The sequence below is a fragment of the Bombina bombina genome, chromosome 7 (genome assembly GCF_027579735.1).
Source record: "Bombina bombina isolate aBomBom1 chromosome 7, aBomBom1.pri, whole genome shotgun sequence".
Taxonomy (NCBI): Eukaryota; Metazoa; Chordata; class Amphibia; order Anura; family Bombinatoridae; genus Bombina; species Bombina bombina.
Genome location: NC_069505.1, coordinates 483,493,782 through 483,511,063, shown reverse-complemented (window position 1 = coordinate 483,511,063; position 17,282 = coordinate 483,493,782). Strand labels below are relative to the sequence as shown.

At 38.9% G+C, this 17,282-nt stretch overlaps 1 protein-coding gene across 1 annotated transcript in view; it reads right to left on the bottom strand.

Moving 5' to 3' along the window:
* Positions 1 to 688: 688 nt before the first annotated feature.
* Positions 689 to 17,282, bottom strand: part of LOC128636014 (leucine-rich repeat and fibronectin type III domain-containing protein 1-like) — a 183,562-nt gene continuing 166,968 nt past the window's right edge. The window contains exons 3-4 of the mRNA XM_053689085.1: positions 3,396 to 4,797; positions 689 to 2,646 (exon numbers count right to left, since the gene is read on the bottom strand). Coding sequence (XP_053545060.1) covers positions 1,797 to 2,646; positions 3,396 to 4,797 — 2,252 coding nt within the window. The 3' untranslated portion in view covers positions 689 to 1,796. The remainder of the gene's footprint in view (positions 2,647 to 3,395; positions 4,798 to 17,282) is intronic.

Sequence of the window (17,282 nt, the reverse complement as noted above, 5' to 3'; positions counted from 1 at the left end):
CACACTACACAATGAGCACACTGCTAAATCACACAGTCACATTACACAACCAGCACACTGCTATATCACACAGTCACACTACACAACCAAACACCGCTATATCCTACAGTCACACTACGCAACCAGCACACTGCTATATCACACAGTTGCGCTACACAGCCAGCACACTGTTATATCACATAGTCAAACTACAGAACCAGCACACTGCTATATCGTACAGTCACACTACACAACCAGCACAACACTATATCCTACAGTCACACTACACAACCAGCACAACACTATATCCTACAGTCCCACTACACAACCACACACTACTATATCCTACAGTCACACTATACAACCAGCACACTGCTATATCACACAGTCACACTACACAACCAGCACACAACTATATCCTACAGTCACACTACACAACCACACACCGCTATATCCTACAGTCACACTACGCAACCAGCACACTGCTATATCACACAGTTGCGCTACACAGCCAGCACACTGCTATATCATAAAGTCACACTATGCAACCAGCACACTACTATATCACATAGCCGCGCTACACAACCAGCACACTACTATATCACATTTTCACGCTACACAACAAGTAAACTTCTCATCACAGTCTATACAGCATTACCACACAGTTATTCTGCATACACATAAAAGAAAGTCATGTGAGACACCAAGCCATTGTCACAGAAAGGACTTTACTCTGGACCAGACCCACCGGCACCTCCCTCTCCACTGTGGTGTGCTTGTATATACGGGTGTTACACAGGTCTTTAATGTAAAAACCTGTGTTGGAGACCATTCAAGTGGATGTTCCTTCCTTGCAAGTCTCAGAGAGGCTCCTGATTTCATGGACTCAGAAAAGATCCAGGCCAGCTAGATGTAGTATGGGTACCAAGACCCCTCTCCGTCAGTGCAGGCTCATTCCGCTAAACTCCCTCTATATCCTCATTATAGGAAGGTTTTTGTTCAGTGGGTCTGAGTATCGTGTCGTTTGTGCATATGTCCTGTTTCCCCTGGATGTTCTGGTGAGCCCACCCCTCACCCCCGACCCAGGGATGCAAATTTCCCCTCTGAGCTATTGGGATAAGAGGTGTTCTGGTGGTGGGTTCCCAAAAGCTTGTGTGCTGGTCTCTCTCGGTTTAAGGCACTGCTTCACGGGTTCAATATTTCTCCTACACAACCCTGGAACCCGAGCAGAACAACAGCCCTCAATATCTCCAAACCAAAGGAGGGAGGGTTTGAAGGAGGGCAAGTAAAAGTGGATAACTCCTTTGTATTTGATGGAAGGGTAGAATGGAGGTGTCTGGAAAACTATCCATGAATCAGCACTGGGCAAGCATTGGGTATCGGCAAGCAGTTTTCTTGGTCCCATTTTGGTGGAACTGCAAAAGCTCTGGATCAGCACATAATGGGGCCCTTAGGTATGTAAATCCACCCCTCCCATATTTATTATCGAATATGCTTCATTATAGAGCAATGCTGGGGATTTCAACCCTCTTTATGCTGTGAAATGGCCATGTGACCCCAGCAAGGTGGAAATACGGTGGACATACTTAAGCATTATTGAAGACAGTGGAGGTTCTCTTCATCTGAATCTAACAAAAGAAGCTGTTTTCATCCCAGATGCTAACTAGAAAAGTATGTAGAGATACCCAGCAGAGCTCTATATTGAAACGCGATCATTTTGATGGACAAAGCCCTAACACTAAGAAACATAAAATATTCAAGGAATTGTCTTTCCCCTGTTACTTGCCCCCAAAGTCTTTCAGTGCCTCCAGTTGCCCTTAAACAGTGCTCTCAAGCATCCACTCTGTACTGCTAAAAGTGACCCTTCGATGGCCGAGGGCAGCCTCCGGATTATGCAGCTCTGAGGTGGACATGTGTCTCTTTGTCCTTGCCCTGCGGGGATAACTGTGGCTCTGGAACAGGGTGTAGTCCCCATCAAAGGAGAATCTGTGTTGATAAGTCCTCGGAGCTGGTTTGGGACCCAGTCGGCTTTGCCCATCACTGCCAATTAGACAGAGTGAGGTGGTGGAACCCATAGCACTGGTCTCTGTCTGGTCCCCATCCCCTGAGATGGAGGACAGGAGGGCTACAGTCTGAAGATCACTGGCTGTCTGAGTTCGTCTCTTGCCCAGCTCTGTCAGTGGGGCTGTAGGAGGTGATAGTGGTGGTGTCTCAAATTTCTCTGGGTCTTTGACCTCTACTGGAGGTTCTTTGGCAGTTGGGGGTAAAGGTTCATAGCTGTTTTCTCCCAACTTGGCACAGGAGTTGGCACATGCCATGGCTTGTTGTCCGTTGGTCTGGGAGTAGACATTGCTGACCCTGGCTTTTCCCCCTTCCTCCTGACCACTGTATACTTTGTACCGAATCATCAGGATTATAATAAACACCAGTACTGAAGCCACAATGATCCCACCTATGATGATGATCATGGTGCCACCAAGAAATTGAGTATGAAGTGGCTGACACTGCCCACTTTCCTCTTTTGTGTGGAACTGCACACAACCAACTACCCTTGTGGCGGTCAGTGAGGTCATCCCATCATCATACACGGCCAGAACACAAAGGTCGTACTCACGCCCAGGCGCCAGATCATTCACCAAGAAACTCCGGTTACTTGGGGGTATCATTCTGTAGAAGTATAATTTAAAAAACAACAATTTAATAAATAAAAAAGAGATGGGGGATTACAGAGAAAGTGTGAGATGCGATATGAGATTCCAATGTGAGATTTGAGACCACAAAGGGAGATAAGAGAGAGAGAGCAAGTGGTGAAGACAGAAGCAACAAGAGTTATTTGAAAGTGAGCAAGGACCGATGATAGGCAGTGCAAAATGATATGGCAGGCAAGAAAAAAAGAAGAGGTCAGAGAGAAACTAAGGAACGATATGAGAGAGAGCACAAAAAGTGAACAGAAACAGTAAATAGATAGATGAGATGGTGAAAGAATTAAACGGATAACGGGCAGATAGAATTCAGATTTAGCCATATTAAAATTACTGTTGTGCCTCATGTCTTCTTTGAAAACCTTCTATGTATTTCTTATATATATATAATCCTTTTGACTAATCATACATTATTTACTAAATACAAAAGCTCATGAATGTGCATATGTGGGTCTCTGGGCAAGGGAAATTATTCTCTTCCTTCGTTATGCCCTCTGTATGGTCCACCCCTTTCCCAACATACAGAAAACCCTATATAAGCAATAGAACTGTATATTACACCTCCTGATACCATAAAGACTTAATAAATAAAATATGTACATTGCACCTTCTCATACCCTCACCCCTTGGCAAGTGCCCCTCTTGCCCTGCCCAAAGAGCTGGCCTGGTTATTAGCTCTATAACAGATCGAGCTGTGCCACTAATTATACTCACCTGTATACAAGGGAGTCATCTAGAGAGCTGTTGTACTGTATCTGATACATCCTTATGCCAGGGATGTGACGCTCAGATGGCCACTGAATGAGTACTGAAGTGGACTTTAGTTTGTCCACAACTATCCTTCTGTCCTGCATATTCTTGGTGTCATTAAATCCTGATTTGGTGGAGGTTGTGATGTCAGAGGAGCCAGGGTCTGGTTCCTTCATGTGAGCTGTGTTGTTAACCAGAAGTGGAAGAGGAACAATGGATAAGTCTACTGGAGCAGTGGTCTCTCCGGCTGCATTAGAGGCAATGCAAGTAAAGGCCCCATTGTCTTTCAGTGTGGTGATGATAATATCCAAAGTTCCATTATCATGAGCCACCACACGTGTGCTGTTGTGGATCAGCTTCCCATCTGGACCAATCCAGTGGACTGATGGCTCTGGGTCTCCAACTGCTTTGCACTTTAGGTTGACAGATTGCCCCTCCATAACAAATGGCTTGCTGGCATAGTGCCTTGTTATTAGAGGTGGCTCACAGATGAACTCTTCCTCTTGGATTGACCAGAAGTACTTGTCAGTCAGTTGTTCTGGTGATGCACAAGTCTCCAAGTCATCTTCTCGTGTCAGACGTCGAAGCCACAAGAGTTCACAGTTGCAATGGAGAGGGTTACCCCCAAAACTAATGGCCAAGTTGGAAGAGCTGGAACCTCTAGTATTGGCCAAAACTTGTGACCTGAGAAAGAGGTTGTCTGGGGGTAGCTTGTGCAAACGGTTGGAAGTCATATCCAGCCTTACCAGTTTAAGTAGCATGGTAAAAGTGCCTTCTGCAATATAGTCAATCAAATTGTGGTCTAGGGTTAGTGTGTTGAGGTTTACCATCTGCCCAATGTCCTCCCAGGGCAACTCCTCCAAATTGTTGTATGAAAGGTCAAGATCCTCCACTGTGGACAAGAACTCATTAAAGGCTCCTGGCTGTACAGAACTTATTTGATTGTTGCCCAAAATAAGGTGGCGTAGGTTTCCCAGGCCATGAAAGTGTTCATGCCGTAGGGCAGATAAACGATTACTGTTCATATGAAGAGCACGTAAGGAGCGCAGGTCAGAGAATGCCAATGGGACAATCTGGCTGATGGTGTTTCTGGATAGTGTCAGGTGCACCAAATTTGTCATGTTGGCAAAGTCCTTTCGTCGAATGATGGTGATAAAGTTGTCAGTCAGTCTAAGCTCCACTGTCCTTCTGTCAATGGCTGGGGGCACAAAGAGGAGCCCTGTCTTGGCACACAGCATGGTGAGGGTTGGAGAATTTGTTTGGCAGATGCAGCGTCCAGGGCAGTATTGTGTAGACCCTACGTAGCCCAGGACTCCCATCACCAGCAGGCACAACAGCTTCTCCATGGCCTCTCGGCCAAGGCGGTCTGTAAGAAAAAGGATAGAGATATTTTAAGATGTGACTATTAAAGGCATATTGAGACCTACTATTTACATGCTATCAGGGTAATGATGACATTAGACATCTAACATCTGTTAACATCCTTTCTAAGGCCAAGTCAACATTAAAGGGACAGTCTACTCAAAATTAAACGTTCATGATTCAGATGGGGCATGCAATTTTAAATAATTTTCCAACTCACTTTTATCATCAAATTTGCTTTGTTCTCTTTGTATTTTTTGTTTAAATCATCTAAACCTAGGTAGGCTCATATACTAATTTATAAACCCTTGAAGGCTGCATCTTATCTCAGTGCATTTTGACAGGTTTTACACAGCTAGATTGTGCTAGTTCATGTGTGTCATATAGATAACATTGTGCTCACTCTCATGGAGTCAGCACTGATTGGCTAAAATGCAAGTCTGTTAAAATATCTGAAATAAGGGGGCAGTCTGCAGTGGCTTAGATACAAGGTAATCACAGAGGTAAAAAGAATATTAAAGTGAAGGTCCATTTTGATGAATTAGTGCCCGGTTTTTAATAAACCTATTAAAAACAAAATTGACATTTCACTGTTTTCTTCAAAAACGTACCTTTTTATCCTGATTGCCGCTCCAGCGATTCCCCCGGTCGTCGGGAGCCTCTGCAGACGTCAGAAATGACGAATCATGCTTCTTCCAATCACAGCTTCCTCCGGGGGAATCTTGGCCTGATGCAACGCTGTGATTGGAGGAAGCCGGATTCGTCATTTTGGACCTGCGAAGACGACTTGCGACGGGCGGAGGAAGTGCTGAAGTGGCTGCCAGGATTAAAAGGTAAGTTTTTGAAGAAAACAGTGAAATGTAAATTTTGATGAATTAAAGTGCCCTTGTTTTTAATAGGTTTATTAAAAACCGGGCACTAATTCATCAAAATGGACCTTCACTTTAATATAACCATGTTAGTTATGCAAAACTGTGGAATGAGTAATAAATGTATTATCTATCTTTTTAAAACAATACAAATTCCGGAAAAGACTGTCCCTTTAAAGTTTCATGATTCAGATTAGTGAGACTGGACTCTGTGAAGAAGGGTCGGGATTAGCGTAAATCCCCAGTGCTCTATAGATAGTTGTAGTGTGCTGTTTAGCAGCGCTAATCCTGCTGAATGATTTTCCTATCATGATTGTTGATGCAAAACTGATAATCCACCATGAGAACAAATTATTGGAGAGACAAGGTGAGAGATAGAACACTAGTTCACAGAAAAGTAGATAACCGTAATAACCCAAGTAGAACAAGTACAATTTTAAGATGTATTTTACAGCAATATGTAGCAGTGTTCTCCGCAGGACATCTTTAATAGGTGCACTACCTGGCTGATTTTACTTGCTTTACTTTAGTAAAAATTAAGCTAAAATTAGCCAATAACATTTTGTATTAATTATTGCTCAGATTATAATTACATACATCTAAATTTGATTATGCAATGAATTTGTACTTTGGATAGCAGAAAATGTTATGATATTAGAAAGTATTACATTGCCCCCACCTGACTAGCAAAATTTTCTGTGGAGGATACTGTGTTGCATAAAAATAATGAATGTATATTGCAATAATGCTATACTTTCAATAATAAAATATTGTATCTGTTGTTAAAACTTTGACTTTAACGTCCCTTTAAAGGGACACTCAAGTCAAAATTAAACTTTCATGATTCAGATAGAACATGCAATTTAACTTTCCAATTACCATTAACAAAAAGTGCACAGTCTTTTTATATTTACACTTTTTGAGTCACCAGTTCCTACTGAGCATGTGCAAGAATTCACAGAATAAGTGTATATGCATTTGTGATTGGCTGATAGATGTCACATGCTACAGTAAGAGTAGAAATAGACATAACATTCAAATTTGTCAGAAAAAAATCTACTACTCATTTGAAGCTCAGACTAAGGGGCCCATTTATCAAAGGGCTTGCGGACCTGATCCGACACTGCGGATCAGGTCCGCAAGACCTCGCTAAATGCGGAGAGCAATACGCTCTCCACATTTAACATTGCACCAGCAGCTCACAAGAGCTGCTGGTGCAACGCCGCCCCCTGCTGACTCGCGGCCAATCGGCCGCCAGCAGGGAGCTGTCAATCAACCCGATCGTATTCGATCGGGTTGATTTCCGGCGGTTCCTGTCCGCCTGCTCAGAGCAGGCGGACAGGGTTATGAAGCAGCGGTCTTTAGACCGCTGCTTCATAACTTGTGTTTCTGGCGAGTCTGAAGACTCGCCAGAAACACGGCCCTTCAAGCTCCATACGGAGCTTGATAAATGGGCCTGTAAGTGCTATTGCATTGTCTTTTTATTATGCGTTTTGTTGTTTATGCAAATCTACTGTATTAACTGACCAACTGCAGTTCTTGTTTTAACCTCTCAGTTGCAACCAACTCAACCTATCATCCATCTGAGGTCAATAAATTGATTAATAATATGTTTGGTAACAACATTTTTTAATATTTGATATAAATGTAAATGCAAGGCCTATACCTTGAGTGCATTAAGCCCTGCTGTGGAGAGATGTAGTTTATAAATAATACAATAGCTCTTAAGTATTGTATCATTAAATTTTAATATAATGCCCATCTCTAAAATGGTGACCAAGATTTTTATGCAATTTCCACCATAGCCAAGAAGTGTATTTTGTCCTAAGACAACTAAACCTGTATCTAGGGTAGTGGATTTAGGGCGGGCAACACATTTTGAGGGTTTGTTCTATGATGTGATATTTTCCCACTCCTATGCTCTCCAAATATTTTATTAATTTTATTGTAAATCAATGAACCCTAGTAGTCAAGTGGGTGCGTATGATCACTTCCGGCATCTCTCACATGAGAGAAATGTTTATGGCAAAATATGACCCAAAAAAAGGTGGTTGGTGATTTGTGAACAGCAGACGTCCTTGTACCTAGGGCAGGACAAAACAAAGTACATCACTGCCACAGCCAGAGTAGATTAAGAAAATAATTCAGAATATCACACACAGGTACAGTCTCAGTTGGAAAAGTCAAGTTTACATTTTGCATGGTCCATTATGATACCCAAATGTTGAAGCACTTGAAAGTGATGCAGTATAGCTGTAAAAAGCTGACTAGAAAATATCACCTGAACATCTTTATGTAAAAAAAGGAAGATATTTTACCTCCGATTTCCTAAGTAGCCACATCCCATTGAAAAGACAACTCTGATGATATTGCAGAGACAGTGGAGCCGAAGAACTTTTTTCGCTTTTTAATTGTGTTTCATTGCTGGCGGCATCCTAGTTCAGAGGAAGGAAACCCCTTTGCAACTGAAGCATTGCTGACCGACGGATTGTTTCACGAAGGGCGGAGGTGAACCCGTATGGGTAACAAGGCATCTAGCTGACTAATCTTCACTCTGTACTGACGTGCCTGTTGTATCTTTTAACCTTGTAAGTAGCTGCCTACTAGCGTAGGGCTGCAATTAAAGAGTCTTTTTTTTTTTTTTTTTATCTGCACTTAGATGCGTTTGTGCGCTTTTCTGTTTTTTGGCCTTTAAGTGCCTGTGGTGAATGCACTATGGAACATTCTTTTTGAAAAGCTGCAGAAACATCTTAACTCGAGAGAGAAAAAGTTGTATTCGTTAGTGGCGACTCTCCGCGAATTAAGAAGGAAAGACTTTACATTTTTCTCTCTCTCTTTTTTTTTATAATATATAATATATGGACTTTAATATATTGTTACATTGATTGATTTAACTCAGCCATATCTGTATAGATCATTATATGTGATTTGTATCTACCTATCCACATCAATATCTAATAATGTATCCTCTTAAGGAGGAATGCTCAGAATTTTGTTCTTAATTAGCCACATCCCATTGTAAAGGGATTTTCAGCAGCCAATCAGGATGCTAGTCCTGGGACGTGCATGTGCATGCAAAGTAATGTTCTTTCTCTTTTCAGTTAAAGGAAGTTTACTATGAAATCTTGTGAGATTTCTGTAAAATATCATGAGATCACAGTAAACCAAAGCGTGACATCAGAGCTGCTGATGCCGATTGGCTATTGCATTTTTTTTTTTTTTTTTTCAATCTGCAGCTGGACAGTAGCTGAAGCATAAATGTTCACTGAGCACTTACTATTGTGAAATGAAGATATTTTGAGGAAAAATATCTTATTTTTTACATAGAGTTGCTCAGGTGATATTTTCTTGTCAGCTTCTTACATTATGTCTCTTTAAGTAATTGAAAGGTTGTTTTCAGCTCCCATTGACTGTAATATGAGCTGAAAATGATAGCTTACACTCAGTTTACGTTGATTCCCTTGTTTTTACAGTACTCAACTTTTTGGCTTCCTCTTCTAAACATAAAGGGTCAAAATGCCCTTTAAGACTAGTATTACCATATGTGAAACATTTTTAAAAATGGAAAACACACTACAATTTAAAAAAATCATATTTAAAAATTGTTGATATATATATATATATATGTGTGTGTGTGTGTGTATATGTACAGTATGTGTGTATGTATGTATATATATATATATTTATTTATATATAATGTGTGTTATATATATATATATATATATATATATATCCTATACATATGAACATAAAATATATTAAATCCTGAAATAGTAAATATATAAGTAAAGAATTAATTTAAAAAATCATGTTGCTTAAGTCCATAATGAAAAATATATCAGCTAAACAAGGGATTCTGAAATAGATATAAATTAAATAGTTTTAAATATATTTGTGTATCTGTTGTTGCTGAGTCGATCGCAGGCGAAGGTTGCATGCAGAAAAAAATGAGTTGTTTAGCAACATACTCCAAGGCACCAGTTTTCTTGGAAAAACTGCCTACTTGTTGAATGTTAAAGCAAAACTTTGCCCCCATATTTTTTTTTTTTTAACACCTGACAAAATTTTAATTTCCGAAACCTTGTGAAATGCTGAAGCCAATGTCACTTGATAGCAGCCAAATGTAGAGTTCCCGTATATTGTGGAATTGTGTCACAGAGTTCTGCCTGTTGTCCTTCCAGAAGCCTCTCCCATTAGGGCAAATGTGGTGACTTCCTGACTGAAACCAGGGACTGTCAAAGCCCCGCATATACCATGCTCTGACTCCATCCAACATGTCAATAACAATCTGACCCCAACCATAACATAACACAAAGGGCTCGATTTATCAAACATATTCTCCTTAATTTGCGCCTTAATTCACGCCGTCGTAATATATCTCCTATTTATCATTAAGAAATACTCCTAAAAATGTGCAAATACGACTGCAAAATTCTCGCCCTTCAATGTCCCTCGCCTAGGCGCACATTTGCGCTAAATAAAGCTTTAAAACGCCCTTTTCAGGGTGTATATTCAAGAATACGACCTATTTCTCTCCAAAATCGATATTTATCATTATTTTGCGCCATTGGAGAGCCTAAAGTTCTCCTCCTAATACGACTACTAATGTTCTCCATGAAGAGATAGGAGAACATCTAATTTACTCCATATTTTCAGCGCAAGAAGATGGATTATTTCCTGATTTTGTCTGCAATTTCTTTAGCAAGGGGCCATGAAAATCGAAGAAATTAACAGATTTTGCCAATACGTAGACGGCAAAGAGTTCCACGAGTTTTTCTACCTCGTTGTGGACTACAGGCATTATCTGATTATCAGATAAAAAAAAGATTTCGCCTAAACAGGGAGAGCATACAAAATCTATATGTTCTAATACAGAATGATCTAGAGCCACAGACTAGAAGAACAAGGGCAATACCTGGAATGCTCAAGTTATTGGCAGTTTTGCATTTCCTAGCCACGGGCTCTTTTCAGGCTGTGTCCAGTGCAGTGGTTGGCATGAGTCAGCCTTCTTTTTGTAGACATTTGAGGACTGTCTTAAAAGCGATTTTGAAGCATCTAAATAAATTTATATATGTGCCAAGGAATGTACATGAATGGCACCAAGTAAAATCTGGTTTTTATCAAGTTGCCAGCATTCCAAATGTCCTAGGTGCAATTGATTGCACACATATTGCAATTAGACCACCAGCTTTAAGGGAGGAGCAATATCGAAATCGGAAACACTTCCACTCTCTCAATGTTCAAGCAGTATGTGACTCTAACCTTCGGTTTTGGGCAGTAAGATCAGGTTTTCCAGGGTCATGCCACGATTATCACATATTAAACATTAACATTGATAACTGAACAATACAAATTAAAAAGTAATCAATTAGAATTCACATTTATTTCTCATATGCGCTTTAATTTAAGACATTTTTAATAATAAATATGGCGCAAATATATGAATAACGGCGAGATTTATCAATATCACGCCACATCTCGCCTTTGGAAAGTAACGTAGAAATACGACCCCTTTTATGATAAATAATGGCGCACATGTGCGCCTATCGGATGGCGATATGCAGAGTACTTGACGGAGAACTGAATGGCGATCTTGAACAAAGTTTGATAAATCGAGCCCAAAGTCCTGTTCCTCCTATGACTATTGGCGGCTCTAAAATATTTTGGAGGCAGCTAACAAAAATGGTGAAAACACCTCACACATAATATATGGGGCCCTTTGCAGCTCACATATACAAATGCATTTGGTGATGCGAACCAGCCCTACCCCCCCAACCACAACTGACTGTGGCAGGATCACCCATAAAAATCCCATTAGAACACTTTTCAAAACTCTTTCTCATCACCCTACCATGGAAAGCCTATGGAAATGTTGTCAGGTATGCAAATGGTTTAAAGAGACAATCTACTGCAGAAAAAAATATAGGTAATCCCTTTATTACCTATTATCCAGTTTTGCACAACCAATACAGTTATATTAATACACTTTATACCTCTGTGATTACCTTGTATCTAAGCCTCTGCAGACTGCCTCCTTATTTCAGTTCTTTTGACAGACTTCTATTTAAGCCAATCAGTGCCCTCCCATAAGTAACTCCACGGGCGTGAGCACAATGTTATCTATATGGCACACATGAACTAGCGCTGTCTATCTGTGAAAAACTGCCAAATGCATTCAGATAAGAGGTGGCCTTCAAGGGCTTAGAAATTAGCATATGAACCTACCTATGGTTAGCTTTCAAATAAGAATACCAAGAGAACAAAGCAAATTTGATGATAGAAGTAAATTGGAAAATTATTTAAAATTGCATGCACTATCTGAGTCATGAAAGTTTTAATTTTGACTAGACTGTTACTTTGATTCTTTGAATCAAATTTAACACCAACTATGGAAACATTCAGCGTTCCTCTTATATCAAAGTAGACGTCCAACACACTATAGTCTGGCTGCTTTCATAAAATGTATCTAAAAAACAAAGCTGCAGTTTGGTGCTGTAAATAGATAAGTCCTATAGCTGTCTTCTCAGATACTTGGAAGGGCCCCATTTTATTACTGTGATGTATGAAAATGAATGAAAAAAAACTCTGCACCTTACAGTTATTTATATTTCAAGTTGTATATTGGTAGAAAACAGAATTTAAATAGAATATATGAGATACCTCGAAGCATTTTGATTGCGCCTGGCTCTAGTTATGTAAAGTATATCTTTAATTCAAGATGACTGACTTCTCAGTCATTTTAATGTTGGAACGTAGCCTACATTTATGTGTCTGTGAGGTAGACCTGCAGATGCAATAAAGTATTGTCTGCTGGTGCATAGATCTGACATTCTTATTCATCACGTGTCTTGACTTTAAGTAATATAGTCAGTGCTGTCACAGAGCACTCAGAAAATCAATAAATTACCCACTTAAAATCCTTCAATAGTCTGTTTTATGAAAATGTAACTCCATCCCCCACAAGACATACTATGCTTATAACAGAACTCAATAGAAATATGGTTTATTTACTGTTTTTCTATAGATCGGGTTTCTTAGGAGATGACGTCCAAGAAGAGAGATATATGTCAATCTATATCTGTCTCCGTCTAGTACTTCTGTATTACCAGTTCTTTGCACCTTTTGTATATGCGTCTACATAACCTTCAGTATCTAAAGAGTGTTCGAAATTTAGGAAAATGTGTTGAGATAAGACATTTTGGGCCAAATTATAAGTGGCGTGCAAATTGTTTTTCCCCGCTCGAGCGCTAACCGCTCTCAAAGTAAAAAAATGAGTGCAGCTGGATAAGCGTGTGTATTACAAGTTCAAGGTAAAAAGATAAAAAGTGCGAGAGCGAAAGACTCCGGTTTGCTAACTTTAGGACTTCAGATGTTGCAACGTGCTACCTTCCTCTCCCTTAGACTTGTATGGGGGGGGGGGGGGGGCGCTAAAGAAAGCCTTTTCTGTTTATTGCTAACCTGACTCATCTGTGCTAAAGTCAAAAGTGCATTAGGAATACTTTACATTTCTATGTTCTTCACTAGAAGAAAATGTTCTTTTTATTTTTAAAGATATATTTCTATAAATATGTGATTATTTTTTGTAAAATAGAGAGACCAACCAATTGATTCAAAGTGGGACTATGTAATAGAGAGAGCTGGAGACTGACGGAGAAGCAATTTGTATCCAAAGTAACATATTTTGCATCCCTGTGCACCCCCACAGAGCAGCTACTGCCACAGATGGTTAAGTCCAACTAGGAGAGGAGTGGCTTATACCAGCTATTGCACTGGTACCTATGGTACAGAGATACAAATGATTGATCCTTGTAACCCTTTCCATGATCTTTCCCTCACAGTGATAAGACCTAATCAACTCTGCCCACTAAAAGGCAAGTATCCCTGACCCAGTTACCTACCACTATTAACCCTAACTTTTAACAGCCCCCAAAAATACCTCTTAAAGGGACAGTAAACCCAAAAACTTTCTTTCATTATTTAGATAGAGAATACAATTTTTTTAAAAAATTTCCAATTTACTTTTATCATCAAATTTGTTTTGTTCTCATGTTATTCTTTGTTGAAGGGATACCTAGGTAGGTAGCGTGCACATGCCCTGAAGCACTACATGACAGGATATAGCGCTGCCATCTAGTGCTCATGATAATGTATAACATTGTTGCAAAACTGCTGCCATATAGTGCTGTGGACACGTGCACACTCATGAGCTTATATCCCATCTTTTCAACAAAGGATAACAAGAAAATGAAGAAAATTTGATAACAGAAGTAAATTGGAAAGATGTTTAAAATTGTATGCTCTATCTGAATCATTAAAGAAAAAAAATTGGGTATTATGTCCCTTTAGCTACGATTTGCCTTACAAAACTGTAATTGATCTTAGATGTTATTTGTTTAACTAGTCTGGTCTACCCCATTGATAAATACCGCCCTACACTTTGACAGATATGATGAAGCTATAGAAAAATGATTCTTTAAATTGGGTACAGGTAATGCCATGTGAAGGTGTAGTATGGTTTTTTTTTAATTAAAGGGACAGTCAACACCAGAATTTTTGTTGTTTAAAAAGATAGATAATCCCTTGATTATCCATTCCCCAGTTTTGCATAACCAACACTGTTATAGAAATACACGTTTTACCTCTGTAATTACCTTGTATCTAAGCCTCTGCAAACTGCCCCCTTATTTCAGTTCTTTTGACAGATTTGCATTTTAGCCAATCAGTGCTCACTCCTAGGAGCTTCACATGCGTGAGCTCAATGTTATCTATATAAAACACATGAACTAACGTCCTCTAGTGGTGAAAAACTGTCAAAATGCTTTCAGATTAGAGGCAGCATTCAAGGTCTAAGAAATCGGCATATAAACCTCCTAGGTTTAGCTTTCAACTAAGAATACCAAGAGAACAAAGCAAAATTGATGATAAAAGTAAATTGGAAAATTGTTTAAAATTACATGCTCTATCGGAATCATTAAAGGTTTTTTTTTTTTTACTTGACTGTCCCTTTAAGTGACTTTTTTTGTAATTTGGTTTAGTGTTGGAAGGATGTTTCAAAGGAAAAGAGCAAAAGGCAGCAACATTTTCATAAAATAGTTACCAATGAGAAAAAGCATACATGTGGTTACAATTAAGGGAAGGACACAGGAATATTATTTAAAGGGACAGTAATGTCCAAATTAAACTTCATGATTCAGATAGGGCATGCGATTTTAAACAACTTTCCAATTTCCTTCTATCATCACATTTGCTTTGTTCTCTTGGTATTCTTTGTTGAAAGCTAAACCTAGGCAAGCTCATATGCTAATTTCTAAACCCTTGAAGGACGCCTCTTATCTCCGTGCATTTTAACAGTTTTTCACAGTTTGACAGTGCTAGTTCATATGTGCCATATAAATAACATTGTGCTCACTCCTGTGGAGTTATTTATGAGTCAGCACTGATTGGCTAAAATGCAAATCTCTCAAAAGAACTGAGATAAGGGGGCGGTCTGCAGAGGCTCAGATCCAAGGTAATCACAGAGGTAAAAAATATATTATATAACTGCGTTGGTTATGCAAAACTGGGGAATGGGTAAAAAAGTGATTATCTATCTTTTTTTAAACTATACATATTCTACTAGACTGTCCCTTTAAATAACGGTTACTGACAGCATGTTTATGGTGGCCACTTAGGAGCCAGGTCAGTCAGATCAATTGCAGTTAGGGTTAATTGGTGTTTGCATATGAAACTGGGTCATCCGCAGTTTGTATTGAATGCAATAGTGTCAAGCAAACTTTATGGCTGGGGAGTTTACTCAATCCCCTTTTCTGGAGTTTACTCAATGTGGATGGTTATTTTTTCTCTATATTACTTTAGTACAATCTGTCACTTACATATGTGCAGCTAGTTTAAATTGCCCCAAACAAAATTTGTATAGACACAGTTGTATGACAGCCTGCACATGACGAAGAAATGTTTAACCCTTTTTGTCTGTTAGACATCTACTTGTACAGACTTATTGTTCGCTGATACTCTGTATCTATACTCCTATTGGTTGGGCCAAAAGTAAATCCTATATATCTGTTGCAGCATATTATCACTTAGTTATATTACAAACAGCAAAGTTAGGTTTATCTCCAGTCAATAATATGGTCTTAAAATGGACATTGTGTTCGTAACTAGAGATGTACAATTATTTCATTCCAAATGGAATTTTTAATTAATTTTTCATGGCATTCCTACGAAAACAAATGAGGAACTGTCAGCTAGATGAACTGAAATATTAACCATTACCAATGGATGGATTAAAGGGACAGTAAAGTCATAATTAGACATTCATGATTTAGACAGAACATAACATTTTAAACAACTTTTTAATTTGCTTCCTTCTCCTGTTATCCTTTGCAGAAAGGTTTATCTAGGAAAGCTCAGAAGCAGCAAAGAACCTAGGTTCTAGCTTCTGATTGGTGGCTGCATATATACACCGATTGTCATTGGCTCACCTATGTGTTCAGTTAGAAACCAGTAGTGCATTGCTGCTCCTTCAACAAATGATATCAAGAGAATGAAACAAATTTGATAATAGAGGTAAACTGAAAATTGTTTAAAATTGTATATTCTACCTAAATCATGAAAGAAAATTTTGGGGTTTCATGTCCCTTTAATAGAATTGCTTAATGTATTTGTTTATTATTTGTTAAACTTAAAAATATTTACCTTAAACCTTTAACACCCACCACACTTGACCACTAAACACTTTCCCTAATAAAGAACTTTCCTATAGTAGATTAGTTTGGTCCCATCTAAAAAAGACAATCAAGCTCCAGAATACCTGGCAATCCCTCTCTCATTGAGACTTGGAATTTCACACATACGTTTCAGCCCCCTGTAGACTTCTTCAGTGAGATAAAATCATATTCCTATAGCAATATTTAATCTCTAATAACTGCTTAACCCTTAGGGCTTAATATTCTGAACCGACATGGATTGAAATCACACACAATCGTTGGGATTTTATTTAGACATTGTATTGTAATGTAGGAGTCTCTGTTTCACATAAAGAGCACTGCATAGCAACATAAACATTTCTCAACCTATGTAGTGTTTCTGAGCGGCGGTATTTTGTATATTCGGCCCTTAGAGAGATTATATTCCTTGTTATCTTTTGAGTGACCTACAAGTTTATCTTTGCTTCCGCATTTACGGTATATTTATTGTTTGTGTGTTTTGTGTGTGTGTATGTATATATATATATATATATATATATATATATATATATAGATAGATAGATAGATAGATAGATATACACATATATATACATACATATATATACAGGTGGCCCTCGTTTTACAACGGTTCAATTTACACCGTTTCAGAATAACAACCTTTTTTTTCCAGTCATGTGACTGCTATTGAAAAGCATTGAGGAGCAGTGCATTTATTAAAATAGCCAGTAGGTGGAGCTGTCCGCTTGTGTTGCAGCAAAGCCAAGCAAACTGAAATTCTGAAATTAATCAGTTTAACCAGACCTGAGCTATCAAGCAGATTTCAAAGGAACAAGATCTTCCTGTTTATAAATCAGTCCAGATTGGAATTCATAGAAAGAACTGTTTACAGAAAAATGCAAGTGAAGCCTGTGTTG